The sequence below is a fragment of the Ciconia boyciana genome, chromosome 3 (genome assembly GCF_034638445.1).
Source record: "Ciconia boyciana chromosome 3, ASM3463844v1, whole genome shotgun sequence".
NCBI classification, from domain to species: Eukaryota; Metazoa; Chordata; class Aves; order Ciconiiformes; family Ciconiidae; genus Ciconia; species Ciconia boyciana.
The window spans coordinates 40117976-40136659 of NC_132936.1; the positions used below are offsets into that span (position 1 = coordinate 40117976).

The following is an 18684-nucleotide window of genomic DNA, read 5'->3' on the forward strand; positions in this document are numbered from 1 at the left end:
CCAGAAACAAACCATTGCTGAGAAGCGAAGCCTTAGCTAAGGTACATTGCCAATACATTTTGGTTGCTGCACAGACTAGAGGCGCTCAAAACATTAACAAAAACCCAACTGTGGAAAACTTTCCAGGTTCATTTTTCATCATAAATTGCCAGGCCAGGCCAGGTCTGTCAGAAGATTTACTTATGTATGAAACTTTTCAGGCAAAGCCATCCAGTATAGTTATACATAACTGAAGAAACAAGTGCATTTGAGTATTTTTAACATAAGGCAATATCAAACTCTGCTACGCCAATGAAACCTTACTTTTCAGCTAAAAGCAAAGCTTAGTGCAAACTGGTGCATAATTAAGCCAAATGAGATATTTAAACACATCTACATAGTAAAAACACTAAGTTCTACACATATCTAGACTGTATCAGCATGCATATTCACTTTGGTAATGACAACATAAATTTATCTTGATTAAGCCAAGCTGATTTCACTGTTTTGGATTTGTTTGTCAGTTAAACCACATTTGTCTGATTTATTACCACAAAAGAAGGTGATTCTGTATTTGGGAGAGGTCCTTACATCATTTGGTGGGTTTTGGAAGTGTCATATAACAGTGTGAGGTAAACTTCTATATCAGAGTTTATCAAAAGTCAAAAAAATGCATTAAAACAAAGCAATACAAAAGAAAACCTTACACAAGGGGGACTTGAAGCACATCTTATTGAAAGTTTGCAAGTATGGCAAAATAGTTTAAAGCAGCTAAGGAAAAAGAAAACAGTGAAATTAGCTATTAGGACGAGGACAAACTCTGGTCATTTTCTTTGGCATTTTTAAGATCGTGAATCTCTCTATGGCACGGAGGATGTTTGGATTTGAAATATGCCTTGTTTTTCTGTGTCTAGTCCATGCTTTTTGCATGAAAAGTATGCATTTTCATTGTAAGTGTGGGGTGGCAATCGAAAGACAAATCACAGGGAGGTAAAATGGCAAATGAGAGTTATGGGAGGTTTTGTTGGTGGGGTTTTTTTAAACGTACTGCTTGTTTTTCTACCAAATCTCACTGACTTGTTAACTGCTTAGGTTGCCTCAAGGGTGTCATCAATTAATTGAACTCTGGCCTTCAGGAATTTGATTGATAGGCAGGTGATTGAAACACAGACTGTCTCACCATTAATGACCCTTCCTAGAATGCTGGCTATTACTCAGCACCCCAGAAAAACTGCAGTGGTGATAGAAGGGTGGGTTTGATGTCTGGAGGTGTTGGTGTCATGCTTGCACTATGCTCTGAAAGCTTTATATTTGAGAACATAGGAAAGAGCACTAAGGCACACAGAACGTTCTCTTCTTAGAAGAGACCCTATCTCTCCCTCCACAGACAGCAGCTGCATAGCTTATAAGACCCTGGACTGCTTACAATTCCTATCAGAACTTTAATATATCCAGCTAATTTTTATCAAGGCTTAAGGCTCCCTTAAAAATCTTGGCTAAATAATAATAAATTAGGCACTGAATAATCCCAGTAGGTGGGATTATAATCTTCTCCTTGCTAACGCTTCACAGCAAAGATGTTTATCTTGTCCAACTCTTAGAAAGAAAGTCTGTGGTCAGACAGGTATATTATTGTTCATATTGTAACAAACTTAATGCGGCCACAGTGTTACTGAGTGAGATATTGTGAAAAGCATGTGTTCTTCAGAAACCACCTTTCTATTCTGTAACTGAACTACCTGAAACTGTCAAATACTGTGTCACCTCTGGACACAGACCAAAATAGCTTAAGTCAAATAGAAAAGTTTTACAGCTGACAGTTGCACACAAAATTATTTCTTTATCATCTCAGATATGTCTTAACAGCTTTACAGGTCATAAAAATAGGTTGACGAGCTAAGCAGAAAGAGTGGAAGGATGTTCTTTCTTCAGTTAGACATAGTTTCTTTGGAAATCTAGTGTCTATGGCTTTAAGAAAGCCATGTCCAGTAAATTTTTGTACTTTGAATTACTTCATGTTACCTACAAATGCCAAATGGCCTGCAGTGAAAGGTCAAACTCTACACAGCTCTGTAAGCCCTGGGGATCCTGAGCAAGAAAACACTGTTCCACCCACTTTCAGCTCTGTCTGTTCCTGTTACTCTCCATATACTGCTTACTTGCCTTACTGCTTACTTGCCTTACCTGTCCTGCACCTCAGGAAGATTATGGAGATACATGTAAAAGAGACCCCTTCTGTGTGCACAATGCAATCTCTACATCTATACTCATAAATTAAACATCAGTTTATTAACTATTAAAATAAATGCAATAGATCCCATAGTCTATATTTTAAATAGTTAGAATGGTCCCAGGCATGGTTTCAGCTTGTGCTCTGTAGTACTGGGAGTTAGCATAAGCCAGAGATCATTCCCAGCAAGATGTTAATAGTATGGCTGTGGGTGCTCTGTGCCCGCTGGCCTCACAGCCAGGGAATGGTTGCAGGCCTATTTAAGTTGCTAGTGTAGATACAGCCAGTAAGGGCAGTCTTAACGCAAGGCCCACCGTGACCACAGGTGGGTGGGGCAGAATGTATTACTCTAAAAACCATATATTTTACTAACCAAGAAAACCAGGAAGATGCTTATGTGTAACCCCATCTAAATAAGCCCTTTACTTCCCTGTATGCTGCTGTGTATTAGCAAGCTCTACTACTCTTGTGCTTCCAGTTCTAGTCCTGGACAAACAGCAGGTATGCAAAATTCTTCGAAAATGGGAACATCATAACACAGCTTATTTATTTAAAAAGCAAAGAGCTTCATTACTTCTTATTGTCGTGGTTTAACTCCAGCCGGCAACTAAGCCCCACACAGCCACTCGCTCACTCCCCCCCAGTGGGATGGGGGAGAGAGTCGGAAGAGTAAAAGTGAGAAAACTCGTGGTTTGAGATAAAGACAGTTTAATAGGTAAAGCAAAAGCCGCGCACGCAAGCAAAGCAAAACAAGGAATTCATCCACCACTTCCCATGGGCAGGCAGGTGTTCAGCCATCTCCAGGAAAGCAGGGCTCCATCACGCGTAACAGTTACTTGGGAAGATGAACACCATCACTCCGCATATCACCCCCTTCCTTCTTCTTCCCCCCAGCTTTACATGCTGAGCATGACGTCACATGGTATGGGATATCCCTTTGGTCAGTTGGGGTCAGCTGTCCCAGCTGTGTCCCCTCCCAACTTCTTGTGCACCCCCAGCCTACTCACTGGTGGGGTGGGGTGAGAAGCAGAAGAGGCCTTGACTCTGTGTAAGCACTGCTCAGCAATAACGAAAACATCTCTGTATTATCAACACTGTTTTCAGCACAAATCCCAAACATAGCCCCATACTAGCTACTGTGGAGAAAACTAACTCTATCCCAGCCAAAACCAGCACACTTATACAATTTCAAGCATTTGTGTGGTTGGCTGTATGGGACTAAGAAGACCGTAAGGTAGCATTGCTTCTTAACCCCCCACCTTATTCATATTATTCTTCAAATCCAGTCAAGAATCAGCCATCCTGATTCATGTGGACACAGTGGGCCTATTATCATATTGCTGTTCTTAAATCAGGACTGGATGACGGTGAAGACACTGCAAAAGTGCTCTTCTACTTTCTACTTTCGTGTTCTGTGCTCCACGAAGTAAAGCACTGTGTACTCTAAAACAGCAACAGCAAAAAATGTTACTCGTAATCATTAGACCTGTGGTTTTAATGATTTAAGTAACTAGCCATGAGCCACAAGCAACCAGGAAGAATGTTTTTTCCACTACAAGAAAGCATTTTTATAACAGATAAACACTGCCTTGAGCTCAAATTTTCACACACTGAGCAGTAAATTGAATTATATAGTGCTGGAGAGCTGACTGGATTTCTTAATTATTTCCAGACTTGTTAACTTTGCGAAAAATGGGAGAAAGAGAAGAGTGTGTGGGGAAGGAGTGGGGCAGGTCATTCCTGGGGAGTAGTAGAAGGGGCCCACACATACACATAACCTTGCTGAATTTCCCAGAGAAAGATAACATACTTTTTTGCTACTGCTACTGAAACCACGGAGCAAAAGTGTAAGGAATTTCTCACTGTTCCTGGGCTACAGCAACCTGTCCCCTTGAAAGGGAGAAAAGAAATTGCCCTTTTTCTTACCTATGTGGGACAATTTTGGAAGAAACTCTATTTTCTTTTTCCCTTTCTCCTTCCCTAGCTTTTGCAGAAAGGACTATTTATAATAGCATCAAAACTCAAATCCCCACATTGGAAAGGGATTTTAACAGTCAAACTCCTTATCTCCAAGAGAGGAGCAATGCATTTCTCATCATAGATTCACCACACAGGGAAACTTTTGACTTACAAAAATTACTGATATGAACCTTTGATTTTATGGTTGAGTGTTCTTAATGTGAATGAGAGGTCAGCAGTCTTCTCCCCCTCATTGTTTTTTCTGAATACAAGGACTTTCTGAAGGTTTATGATGCCACCTTTAACCCAAGTTATAAATACACAACACTGAGATCATAGGACACATTAATTTCCTGCTCTGACACTACACATTTTTAAAAATCTGAGTGAGACATAAACATATAAACCAAAATCCATCCCCATTTTAAATCCATTTGCTTCTGAGTTTGTCCTACCATGTTGGCAAACACAGAACATTTATTATCAATTAGCACAGTAAAACCAGAAGGCAATGTTCATGTAAAATTCTCCTCTTAATATGCATATGATTACTCACAACAAAATGAACTCTAAATTATCAATATAGGTTGTAAAGCACATGTAAAAGCTGCATACTGCAAATACGTGGCAATTTTTAGGTAGCAATAGCCCCACTGCATGCAAGTAAACTGTCTGTATATGCAAAGTTAGGCACAAGAACTGGGGAAAAAAACCTCCAGGGAATCCCAGAACATGTGATTTTGGTCATCCCAAGTCTATTTGCAAGTTTGGGTGGGGAATGTTGAATAGCTTTGTCTGTGAAAATATTTTTCCTTGCTTGATTTTTGTAGAAAAGAAAGAGATAATAATTGTTCTGACTTTTACCCAATTTGTTTCCTATATCTTACTTGCATGTACCTGAGATTTTGTTTGGATTAAACTAAATGTTTTATTCAGCATGGGTTTTTTCAGCTTCCTTTTGAGGAAAAATTATTAAATAATAGCACAGCTATAATTTTCCATTTGTTTACACAGCCCTAATCATTACATCCTAAGTGCTTGCCAGATTGGAGCCCACCTAAGTGAATGAAATGATCCAAGTGTCATTAGGTCTTGAGTTCTCACTTCCCACTGAGGGTGCCCAGCAGGTCTGAGAGTCTCTTGATTGTTCATATGCTCTGAGACTGAGGGAGAGTAGTGTTGGTCCAAATTTTACACTAATGACGGTTTCCTGAACACAATTACAAAGCTTTGTACTTTCTGAAAACCAGCCCTAGAAATTATTTGCTTTAAGGATACCCATATCTGCTCCAGATGCAAAGTTTAAGACATGCCATTTTCTTTTCCCGCTCTCAGATTCTTCCTTGTTACAAAATAACTCTGAAAAATATGGAAGATATACAGTCACTGCTAAATCCTCAATTTGTTTTTTAACTTTACATTTTTTTACAGTTTCCTTGTCTCTGTTGAGAGGTATTCATTCACTCCTTGCCGGCTTTTCTCGTCTGTGCACATTTTTCTCATCTTGAGAGATTGTTGAAGCTGATTTAAAACACAAAATAGAAATGGACTTTGATTTTTGTTAAGTGTTTGCTCCTTAGCCTGTCAGCAGACTCCTCTGACATAATAGCTTCACTTTGCATCAGTAACCATTTCATGCTGGTGATGAACATCTTGTAGTGGCCACAGAGAGCTTGTAAGATATCGGGGGAACAGATTGTCAAATATATTTAAAGGTAAAAAGTCATGTAAAGCAGTCCTAAGTTTAGTCTTCTGTTTTGGAGATAATGTCTTACGTTAGATTGATTACATACAGCCTGAAAAGTGTGGCTCATGCATCTACTCTTGCTGTGTGCTGAAAGATAAAAATCCCATTTGCTGTATTTTATATTGGTGGTCTTTGACACTGGTAATGCAGATCTGTATGTTCCTTGTAAATCACAGATATAATGACTGCCAGATAACAACTCACTTACTTAACTGCTGAATGAAGTGTTTCTTAGCTGGAAACTGAGCTATGTCATGTTCATGATCTAGTGACTTACAACACAGACCACTGGGTGAGTCACTCATTTGTATCCCCATTAAAACACACACATACAGAACTCTGTAGTATGATGGTGTTGTCATGATCCAACATAACTTGTTAGCCAAGACTCTGTTCTTTAGCTGAATTTGTTTGTTTGTTCATGTTCCTATATCACCATCCTCAGCATGGCATCCAACTACTTCATGTACATCCAAGACAAGTTATAGCACCTGCCTGGAACTCAGACAACAGCACAAGACCGCTTTTCCCTCAGAGTTTCCCATTCAGTAGGTAGGGCTGCCATCAAACCAACAGCTTCTGCAGTGACTTCTGAGCCCACAGTTGTTACTGCTTATTGTTTGAGGAGTAGTCATCCTACTGCAGTAACAGGGCTGCCAGGGCTTCTCTGAAAAGTCCCCTCCTGCCAGCTTCCCTCTTGGTTCCCTCTGCCGTCCTTCATAAGCTATTTTGATATCTAAAGACTCTGTAAGACCTAGGTATTGTCGTCAGGTATATCTGCAGCACTAACATGCACCTACACAATACCCTAAATTAAATTTTTTCTTTCTGAGATCTGATTTATTAATTAGTTTAATTGAGACATTCAACTCTGCTGCATCTGCAATGCTTACACCTAGGCTCCCATCTTTGCTGAAGCCCTCACACCATTCTTGCTAGTCAGGGAGTTGGTAGTCCCCGGCAGATAGACAGCTCTCATTAGGCAGGCTGCTGCGATGGGCTTTCCTGGTGAACAAGAGTTCAGGCAATGCCTGGAGCAATATTCATTTTCTGTCCTTCCCTGGAGAGCTGCATGTCCCTTGCTGAGCAGATGAGAAGTTTCCCTCAAGAAAATCCCCATTCCTGCATTGCCACCCTCTCTTCCCTCCGGTTGCCCTGGGGGGCCATTCCCTTGCCAAGCAGTCTCTCAGCCATGCATGGCTTCTCCTCAGGATCCTCCACAAACCAGCCAGCCACAGGGAGAGGCCTAAACACAGCCATCTCCTCAGAGACACCCGCACGCAGCTGTCTCCTCAGTGAGGTCTATGTGTGGCTACCTCCTCAGGGACACCCACACACAGCTATCTCCTCAGAGAGGCTCGCGTGCAGCCATCTCCCCAGCAAGGCCCATGCACGGCCATCTCCCCAGCGAGGCCCATGCATGGCCATCTCCCAAGCGAGGCCCATGCACAGCCATCTCCCCAGCGAGGCCCATGCACGGCCATCTCCCCAGCGAGGCCCACGCACGGCCATCTCCCCAGCGAGGCCCATGCACGGCCATCTCCCCAGCGAGACCCATGCACGGCCATCTCCCCAGTGAGGCCCATGCACAGCCATCTCCCCAGCGAGGCCCATGCACGGCCATCTCCCCAGCGAGGCCCGGGGTGCCGCTGCAGCCATGCCATGTGCAGCGGCACTGCTCGGTGTTGGGCACAGCAACCATCTGGCAAAATTTACAGCCAGACCCAAAGCTGCAAGCATGCACATTTCATGGGCTTATATGAAACTTTGCTTAAAGCATCACACATGGAACTGTGCAGGACTTGGCAGAGGCAGGTTATGTAATATATAGTCATCCATCTGCTGCCTCCACGAAAAGCGCTTACTTAGATGTCTGCCGGGCAGCAAGCGGAGGCTGCGCTACCCAGAGGCTGGCTATTAAAAACAGAGCTATTATTTATTGACAGTGACAACAAACCAGTAAAATCTCTCTGAACCTCCTTTTTTTCTGGCTTCCAAGCCTATCGCAATCGAGGGGAGGAGGGTACGCCAGATGACCGGAGTAATAACGCCTGTCTAAATGGGTTTCTTTGTACATCTTCACCTGCCAACGGTATTGCTCAAAATGAAAGCAGAGTCTTGAGCACGCCGGGCCTGTCGGTGACCTCTGACAAAAGGGATCCCAGACAGGAGCTCTTGTGGTGCTGTCTGAAGCTCTGGGGAGCTGCTCTCCCAAATCGTGCGGACACCCCGAGAGAGGCCATGGCAGGCTGGGGGCCTTGGCCATACCCTCTGCCACTCCTCTCTGCTCCCCGCCTCACCCAGCCCCTAAAAGAAAATGGACAAATATTTATTTGCCTTAGATCCTATGGCGGGAGTGCTTAGGCCCAGAAGGTGACAGACGTGCAAGTTTGTTTTTTAAAACACCGAGATGTTTACAGAACAAATACAGCTCCTCATCTTAAGCTGAATATTTTTAAACACGGTTGTCATAATGTCTCATTTGCCAGTGCTTTACTGTGGAAGCAGCACTGGGGAAAAATGCCTATAACGCCATCCTGATAATGGGAACGGTTTAAAGTAAACAGAGTTTTTCGTCAGTGCTACACCAAGAACTGGAATAATAAATAGAGATAGGAGGTAGCCCCACACTTCAAATAATTTGTGGAAACCTACTTCCACAAACTCAGCCCATTTCATATTTGTGCAGTTGCTGACCATAAGGACGGCCATAACCCTTGCTGTGCCTTGGACAAGTGCCGTGCTAATCACTCCTCACATCATCTCCAGCGTCAGGAACTGAGATCACTTGACACTGCACAAGTGTCCAAACTGTAATGAATTTCCTCAGCTTTCAGGGCAGCCCGTCCAGTTTGACTGGCAGGCCAGCACAGCAACTGTCTGCCTGGGTGGCAAAGAGGAGCATATTTCCGTACCTCCTGGAATTACCAGCACCCAGAGAAAACAAAGTCATTTAAGATTTTTACGTAAAGATAAAATGCAAGAAAATACACCAAACTGGGATTCTGTTGAGCAGCACTTAAAGAAGACAAGCTTTATAGTTGAACATGCAGCGCTAAAGAACAGAAAATCAACAGTCCTTCAAAAATCAGGCTCTTGCTGCTAAAATTGCTAATATTTTCTCTGAAGATGTCTGATCAGTCATTTATTTTCTGATCTTGACAATAGGAGTCACCATTCACTCTGAAATCACAAGTGTAACTGTGATATTTAAAAACAAAAACCCCACAAGTAATAGTGCTTACTGTAGAAAGAATGAGCATTTTCAGTAGATTTTCTCTACCTTTATTTCTTTATGAGTTCCACCCTGGGTATTGTTTCACAAGGATGTATGTGAACTTCCTCTCCACATAACTGCCATTCTTGAAAATACCAGAAGCCCAATTAATTCCTGGTGAAATTTGGCGTGCTTTGATTGCAGCTGGGAAAAGCCGCTTCAGTAGCTTTGGAGTCAGTCACTGAGTAACTAATAGTTATGTTGCAAAATCCACAGGAAGGATTTTTCCAAGTCTTCACTCCAAGAGGATTTCCTTGTTAAGATTTCTCATCTTTGACAAGGGTAATGCATTTATTCTCTGCTTTTGCTGCCCAGAAAAGTATGCACAAGCAAGGCATGTTTCAAGGATTTCTCATCAGGTCATGTTCATACACATGGAGGTCACATGTGGCTTTGCAACAACCCACATCCCCGTATTCGCTCCTGGTTCCTGGCAATGCCATCCACGTTGCCAAAAATACCAACTCTCAGTCTCGCGTTGTTTCGCAGTGAATCTAGGCAGCAAAGCCCAGACCTGTTTTACAAGGAAACTATATAACTTATAGTTACATTTACAAGCAAAAAAAGACATGATGGATGTTCTCCAAGGTGTGTATTTACTTCTGACCCCATATCTAGCCTGCCTTTTCTTCCTACTTTACTTCTGTTATGTGCTAATGACCTATTTAAACAGTGGCAATAAGTAGCAGTATCTAATAGAAACAACAGTGAGTAAGAAGCTTTTGGCACATCCCAGAGACAGGTCGCAAAGTTCTGGGGAATGCAGACCTGTTTGAGCCCCCAGCCCCGGCACAGAAACTCTTGGAAGGTAATATTATCTTGCCATGTGTCACTTAGGAACTAAAAATGAATACCCCAAAGAGTTTGATTCCTGGCACTTCGGGGATGGTAAATATTATTATTATTTTTAAACCAATGTTATTATTGGAAAGACTTTAATAATTTGAAAATAAGATTAGTGTTGAAAAGACTTCTTTGGTTTTGGCTTTTTGTAACCTTTAAATCTGGGTAGACTATTCCTGGACAAGTATTTCAGCTGGAATTTTATTTTCATTTTTCCTCTATTTACACTGTAATCTATTCCAGTATACACAGTACAGCACTGACTTTGCCTTGGGATATCATCTACATTTTTTTAAATTTAAAAGATTTCAAAGAAAGAAAGTTAAAAAGCTGCTACCACAGAAATACACTAGGCTCATACACCATTCCTTGAGAAGCTCTTACATATTCCAGTGGCTGTGGCCATCACATCCAACAGAAGTGTGGAGCAGCTGTAATAAATACATAGAGAGTTCTATGGACTACTCCATATTTCTTGGAAGTAAATGCTTTAAAAATCTTATTTTCCTTTTTTTCTGGAGTGAGTTTAGGAAACTATTTCAACACTTTATAGAAATATTCCTATGCTGCTTTATAATCAGTTCCTAGTCCCTTACTTGAGAAGTGGCTAATTCTTGATGGACTACACAAACAACAATCAACTACAGAGAAATTAGAACTAATCTGAGTGTTTTTCACTGGCTTTTCTCTTCACACAATAGTCTTTAAGATGTAATGTATCCCAGATCTGCATGGTAAAAGTAGATCAGACACCTGCAATTGCTACATAAAAAACATAATAGTACAAAACCAAGGAGAATAGAATGTGATCTATACATACAGGCTTACATATTTTAGAATACTAGTATAAGGGTTATTAAATGAGAGAGAAATAAAAATGAATGTAGTCTTGAGACCAGTGCATTTAAATCACCAACACTTGTTACTCATCCAAATAAAGCTTTGCATATCTTGTTATGAAGTGTGAAGAGAAACACAGCAAATAAAGACACAGGGGTAGATATAACAAATGAAACTTCAGAAAAGAAGTGTTTATGTCAGAGGTTTATAGATATAAATTAATATTATTTGTTGGATTTTTTTTTTTTGCTTTGATTTCTAAATGGGACTTGGAATAGGAAAGAAAATTGGAGGTACATTATTGTGTCTTACAGACTTCAGAGAGTAATGTCCTTGAGAGGTGTAAACGGCAATTCTGTTTTTCTCTCCTCTTCTAGATAGATAGTCCCTGCTGACTGGAAAGCCTCCAGCTCTGTAAATCTCTTCTGGCACAAACATGTAGATCAGAAATTAAAAGTGTTCTTGTTAAAAGTTCTTGCTTCTTTTCCAAAATGTCACAGGTATGCTTTCTGCAATTTATCTAAGCACAGAATAGAAAACATTATTAGTGTGATAAGGTCACAAAGGAGACCTGGAAAAGATCATTAATAGTCTTCTATATCATGAACACTCAGAGCTGTGTCTCAGAAGCTTTTCAATACATAGAAAATCAATGTATCTATCAATACATATATTGATAGATAGAATTGATAGAATCTTAGTGAAAAGGGCTTGTTTAAATAAATAAATAAATAGATTAACCTAACTGAGAGAGGGTTTGCATTAGTCTAAAATGAGTTTGTTGAAGAAAGGAAACCTTTTGGGTCATTGGTAAGGAAATTCCGAAGGAACTGAATTCATGAAACAATTTTTGAAGCAACTTGCCGCAACAAGTGTCATTAACCAGAGGCTGGGACTGCATAAAGGGCACACAGAAAATTAATCTGTAGTTTCCAGGATGTTGAGAAGAAGGAAGAAATACTAGGAAGAAGGGAGATGGGAGTAGGTAAATGCTCTGATGAAGTTTCACAGGCATGAAGTCATGCAGCAAGTATCTTCAGTGGAGCGGCCACTCTCTTAGCTTCTGAAATGTGGAAGCAGGCATTTGGGCAGGAGGAGGTAAATCCGCTGTGTACCGTCCAGCAGTCCCCACAGCCTGCTTGGCAACCTCATAAGTGCATTGCTCTTAACAACAACCTTTTTCCAATACCGACTTATAATAACATATTTGGCTTGCATCAGGCATATAATGTACTGGGTACGTTCTAAAAATAGGACCACGTGGGCCCTGCCCCAAGCGACTCAATATCTAAGATGTCAGCCACTAGATTAAGGGAGGAGAAGAGGGATAAAACCTTTTAAAAAATAGTATCAGCTACTTTGGCGTGTTATCTAACCACTATTATCTGGGAATTTCTTGCTCAGAGGCGTGTTCAGTGTGTGAGAGAGCCAAGCTCCAAGCACCCAGAGGGCAGCAAATCATAGTTCGAACAGCTGCACAATCTACTGTGAGCGGCAATTCATTCTGACATCTCACAGGGACAGAAGTAATTTTGTGGGAGGACCCTGAAGAGCTGCATCGTCTTTCCTTCCTGCTCCAGTCTGAATCCAGATACTCAAGCAGATCACCCACATATGGCCAGTGATGTGCATAGGCCCTTGCTGGATAGGGACTTTGGGTTAATTTCTCCCCCTTTCCCTCAATGATATATGAATCACGGCCAAAGTCAAGCAGATTAAGGTCCAAAATCTCCATTCCTCTCACTCAGAAGCTGTTCACATTTATACGGCACCTCCCTATTTGTGATTAAGATGCTTTTCTTGGAGATGGAAATTTGAGCTCATGAAGACTGAGCAGGGCACTGAACCTCCCATTCAATTTTCTGCTTCATGGACAAGGGCTGTAATACTTGAATAGTACCAAAAGACAGGAAGGGTTGGCAGATGCTGCCTTTTTTTTCCACATACTGCTTTTGGGGAACTGCCTGTGTGAGAGGATGCGAGGTATGCGGGTTGGTATAAGTGACTCCTTGCAGCTCCCAGCCAGGAGCCTACCGTCTGAAGGGAGGGAATTGTAACCACCGAGCATTGCGCACCTCTCTTTCCCACTGGACAATGCTGGAACTTTCTGTACCTGACTAAGGGGACTGGATTCCTCTCTAAAGTCTGGCACTTAATTTATAAGCACCTAATTATTTTATCATATCTAGCTCTTAAACAGAAGCCTTTCAGGTCTGACTGAAGTAATTGGGAATTGCATGCACATGTTGTAAAAAAAAATGTTCATTCTGTTTATCCCTTGAATATATTGAGGACTTCCTTTCCTCTTCCTGTCCTACTTCCAGAAAGTTTTACTGTTTTCCTTTAACAAACCATACCTTCTAGACTATGTCTCTCAGATGTTGTTCCTAACAATGTCTTGGAGTGGAAGATACTAGTGTGCCTCTAAGAAGTGGCCAGTGCTGACTCTTGCTGTGCAACACTCACTCAGGTTGGGTACCTGGAACTGCAAAATGAAGCACAGGCTCCTGCTAAGTGCGCCCAAGTATCAGCCATATGATCACGAGCTTCATAGGCATGGGTGACATTGTTCAAAAGCAAAAAAGTTCTGAGGCACCTGCAGGAAGTAGCCAATTTCATACCTTAATTCTGAATACATCTATCTAACTTTTCTTGAGATCTGTCTTGATGGGCAAAGCTTACTCTACACAGTAAATCTTGTTCTACTATTTTTAAGGCTAGCCATTTTCAGCTTTTCAGTCTGAAGCATGTGGGGAACATTTTGAGGTCTTTAAGTGGTATTTTTTTAAGGAGCACAATCAAAAAATCTTTTTTGGCCAAGACTACATGGAAATGATCTGAGGGTAGCTAGGAGTGGTTTTGTTGTTACTATTATAATTACTGAAAATCTAAGCAAATAAAAAAGAAAATTAAAACAGGGCTGTGCTTAGTATCTTGCAGTGGATTCTGGAGAAAGCTATAATATACATCTATACCCTGGGTTTTCAAATTTCTGGAATCCTCTTGTCTTCAGAGGTAGCAAATGAACTCCAAGTACAAAACTTCAGAGTTTTAAGGAGAAGGATTAATAAAACTAAAAAGTGATGCCTCATAAACATGCCATTAGATTAATTCTGTCAGTCTCCGAGTATGTTTTTTTCTTTTGCTTGGCTGGTAGCATGAATTACAATGAAATGTATTGTGAATTTATGATCTATAGATTTAGTTGATAGACATGCCTGAGTAATTTTTTCTTACCCTTTCCTAGGTGTCCATTCTGATGGGCATGGGTGTTAAATGTTTCAGATGTTATGAAATTTTACACAGGCTGGTGGTTAATGAGTTCTAGAACTTGTGAAGCTCAACAGTGTTGTATTATTAGGTTCTCTTAAAAGCCTCATCTACCTCCTACAGTCAGTGATGTTGTGGTAGGGACTCAAAGGAAAACAATATGAGTTCTGATGTGTGCTACTTAAAAAGAGCGTATCCATACTAGCATATTAACATGCAAATTCTATGTGTGGGCCTGCCAAAAAATATAAGCATTCCATCCAAAATATATAAATACAGTCTACTTCTCTGAAGAAGCATAATTTCAATCAAATGTACATTTGGAGTACTGCTCACTAAGAATTTATACTCTTCTTCTCAGTGTTTGTATTAATATGAAACAGATTGCCAAGTTTTAATAAAAAGGCAGTTATCTTCTTCTGCTAATGGATTAAACACAGGACATTTGAATTTCAGTGCTGCATCCAAGAGCATAGGTGGCCCAAGTACTTTTGTCCTATTTCAACATCTAGTTATAACATCACATGGACAGAAACGTACGTACGTAAAACAGCTGGTGTTCACAAGGCAGACCAGGAGGACATAAGGAGTTTGTCAACTTCTGTCTACATTGCAGTGCGGCACCTCTTCAGCGTACCTCTAAAGGAGTATGTCTACCTCTCAGAGAAGATAGTTCCTCATGACTTCAAGGAGGTCTGAAGGTTTCACAGTAAGGCAAAATGCAACTTGATGCTTGTGTTTATTAAATTTGTATTTCAATTAATACAAACCCAAATAATTTTATATTTGAATGTCCCTATTTTGCCAACTGTGATTCACAGAAGAGGTGATGTGATTCAATAGTTTTGTGCTTTTAGCATCCTAATTTGTCCATGCAGTTTGCTTTGCTGACTAAAGCAACCACACGGCCCTGTGTGGGGTGGAAGACTGACATGTGGATAAAACCTGGGATGAATATGGTGAGTGGGGTTTATCATTGTCTTCATGTTAGGATTTGTGTAGATTTAAGAGTCTTCACAAAATCTGCTCTAAGAGTTTTAAGAAAGGGCTTCTGTTGTGTTGTTGGTACTTATTCTTTTTTATTTAGCTTTGGAAAACTGGTGAAACTTCATTGGATGCAGAAAAGAAAAAACCTAGGAGTCGGAGAACAACCTGGGCTTCTGTCTGCTCTGTGGACTTGCTAATTGCACATATCCTCCTGAATCTCCTGAACCTTGTCTTTTACTGGTGTTCTTTCTGAGTCTAGGTGACAGTGCACTGCCCTGCTACCTCAGGATCTGCCCAATTAAAGGGCAATAACTGAAGTCTTCTTTCAGATGATCCAAGAAGCTTGCTTCCTCCCTCTCATCTTTTCCAAGCCTAGTACAAACTGGTACACACTGGGAAAGATGCATGACCCTCCTTAAAGGTGCTGGACCTGCCAGCTGAGCTGACACGAATGCATCACCATCCATCACAGAGTGTTGTTGGGGAAAGCTTAGTTCCCTGCTGATGCACAAGAAAGTCCATATTGTTTAACGATTTAAATAGCTGTTTAATACATTCAGGCTTGTTTTTGCTGTTGTTGTTGGGATTTGTTTGTTCTTTACAAGAAAGCATAGGGCTAAATTCAGACCTGGTGTAAGCGGATGCAACTTTATTTACTTGTGAAGAGCTGCAGTCAAACCCAGCAGGACTGTGTTTGGTCCATGTTTGGAAGCATGTTCAGGCAGTTTTCCTTGTCTGTGAGACCATGCTGTACTTTGAAAACAATTCTTCGCATGCATGTGAAAGCATATTTATGTGTATCAAAGGGGTTTATGACATAGGGCAAACTGAATCACTAGAAATGGGAACCTGATGGCAATTCCTGCCTGTATTTCTTCTTGAAAAGCTGAAAAATTGGCAAATGAACTAAAACCACACTTAGACAGTAATGAGGGAACTATAGCAAATAACTACATGTGAAAATGATCCCCCGGTCATGCAGTGTGTACACACAATGAAAGCTGGGATTTATGTATATACATAGGCATTATATGACAACACTGTAAGTGCTGTGGAATCACAATGCTGGTTATTAAATGATTTGAATTTCTGGTAGAAAAAGGCAGAGTAGTGCTACTGTATTGTACAACATTTTAGCATAAGAGCCAATGACCTAAAGAGGATAAAAACTGAATGGTGTACAGGACAAAATGTTATACCCACATAGCTAGCTGTAAGTAGTAGATTTTTATGGTCTGACCTTTAAATTTAATTCTTATGAAGTAAGAAAGATTGATTCTCAGAATAGATCCCTACCCAGAAGCACTTCTAGCAAATCAGGCCACAAAAAAGACGAAAATAAGTTTGGGCTGCTTTAGTTGTTTCCCTTTATTCACCAGCAGATGCTCACAAAGGGCTCCCGGCCCTATCCATCCTCTGATATGTGGTGCTCTCAGGCCAGTCTGAGCTGCTTTTCTCCCTCTTCATCAATAGATGTCAATAGCAAGCTTCCTACTCCCAGAGACTTCAGCCATTTCAGGGCTTGCACCAGAACAGTAAGGAGGAAATAGTGACTCCCTTCCCAGCAAGAGTTCGGCTTATTGTGTACTTTCAGTTTGTCCTTAGAAGCTTGTTCCTAATATGACTAGGCATACTTCTGTGTTTCATGTTCGGAGACTCTGAAACTAAGCCAACGTTTGTGAGCTTCAGTCATCTCATGACATGCAGAATCCCAAAATTTGACCCAGATTCAGTGAATTCAACAGCATTTTGCAGATTTGCAGGAATGTGACTCAAAGTCTCTTCTTCATCTTGATGAGTGCTAAAGAAAGCACAAGCAATGAAGCTGGGCAGGGCACATGTTAATATCTTTTTCTGTTTCTCCTGCTTTCTTTGGTTTTGGTTTTTTATTTCCACACATGAAAAGTTCTGGCCAAGGATGGCAATTACATGCAAAATAATTTCGCTGAAAATGAATGACTACATTCTCCAGTCATGCATACTGAATGTGAATGAAATGTAAATGCTCTTTGCTTATACATTAGTGTAACAGTGCAGAGAATCAGAACCTGGATCTGAAGAGTCATATCTGGTGGTGTTGCTTCTAATATCCTGTCTTTCCTTCATTCCTCCCTTTCTTTCCTACATTGCAAGATAGCAATCCACAGGTGATACTGAGTATGACAAACTCCAAGAACCAGTCTGGTAGCAAACTATATGTGAATCTGCTGGGTAACTTGCTTTGCCACTTTACTCGCAGTCCCAGCTAAAAATAAATAACTAAGAAGGTGGTGGTATCAGCAGCCAAGTGAGCAGAAATGGGGATACACTGGCTCTCTTATATCAGCCAGGGATTTGGATTGCGAGGACAGGCGCCCACCTGCTAAGTGCACTGCCTGCATTCGCCTGCCATTCGCCTGCCCAAAGAGCAGATCACAAATCATGCCAGTTGTTCACAGAGGCATCAGCAAATGTCAGCATGCTTTAAGCACAACAGCCAGCAGCCCTGCTGAAGCTAGCACATAGCTGTGGTGGTAGGAAGCCTGCATCATAACCTTCTTCTGAACAGATTTTTTTTTTTAAATTATTTTTTGGATGGGAAGTGGAAGAGCAAGCTCCTCAGAGTTATGGAGGATTCAACTACAGACAAATGCTGAAGTAAAAAGAGTTATGTCTGGGAATCCAAGGAGCTCACATCAGAAGAACCCTGTAGCATCTCCCAGTGCCCTCTTCAGACGAATTTGCTTTAAATGTTTTGTTTTTCAAGGCAAAAATTTTGCAATATATTCTCAATTTCCCCATCCTCAAGACTTCTTTAAACAGAGGCAAGGAGAAGAGATATTTAAAACCAGTTGTGGCAGTTTATTTTAATCAGGTATTCTTCTGGTACAGAACAGACCATACCTCAGTAAATTCACCTTTCACAGATCAACAAACCCAGCAGATACAGTTTAGGACCATACATAAGTCACCATTGTCCCACATTTGGTCTTGCAATGCAAAATTTGGAATTATTATCATTGCAAACCTATTACATATTATTCCCTGATGTTGCTATGTGGCTCTTCCAGAAGCTAAAGTAGGTTTGTGGAAATAGTAAATCAGAGGTTGTCAGGGAGGAAAAAAAAAGAAAAAAGACACTGGTATCTGGCCAAATCCATCTTTTCAGACAGGACATTGTCATTTCTCTGTTAGGTGAGGAACTGACTAAAAGCATCAGCAGTTGGGATGTAAGAATGCACTTCAAGGCATGCTATTGGTAGAATAAGGAGAAGCCCTCAAGGAGAACAGGCTCAGACTTGTTACAAATCCCATCTCATCTCCCTGATTGTCTTATGGAGACCCTGTCTTCTGCAAGAAGGACGATCAGAGCTTCAATTTCCTATGCTTTCAGGAAGTTCTTCATTTCAGTTTGTTCAGGCTGATGTCTGGGTGTGCACAGAAGGTTGCCCTTGTGGTGTCTGAAAAAAGAGGAGATCAGGTATTGCCAGGGTGAGCTGTTCTTGAAAAGAAAAGGACTGGCACCAAGCTGGAGTTCCTTATTTGGAACTAGACCTCTGACCTGAGGAGTAC

At 41.1% G+C, this 18684-nt stretch overlaps 1 protein-coding gene across 1 annotated transcript in view; it reads right to left on the minus strand.

Annotated features, from left to right (window-relative positions):
• Nucleotides 1-11356: 11356 nt before the first annotated feature.
• TBX18 (T-box transcription factor 18) overlaps nucleotides 11357-18684 on the minus strand; it is a 49012-nt gene continuing 41684 nt past the window's right edge. The window contains exon 8 of the mRNA XM_072855402.1: nucleotides 11357-11395. Within this exon, the coding sequence (XP_072711503.1) occupies nucleotides 11370-11395 (26 nt within the window). The 3' untranslated portion in view covers nucleotides 11357-11369. The remainder of the gene's footprint in view (nucleotides 11396-18684) is intronic.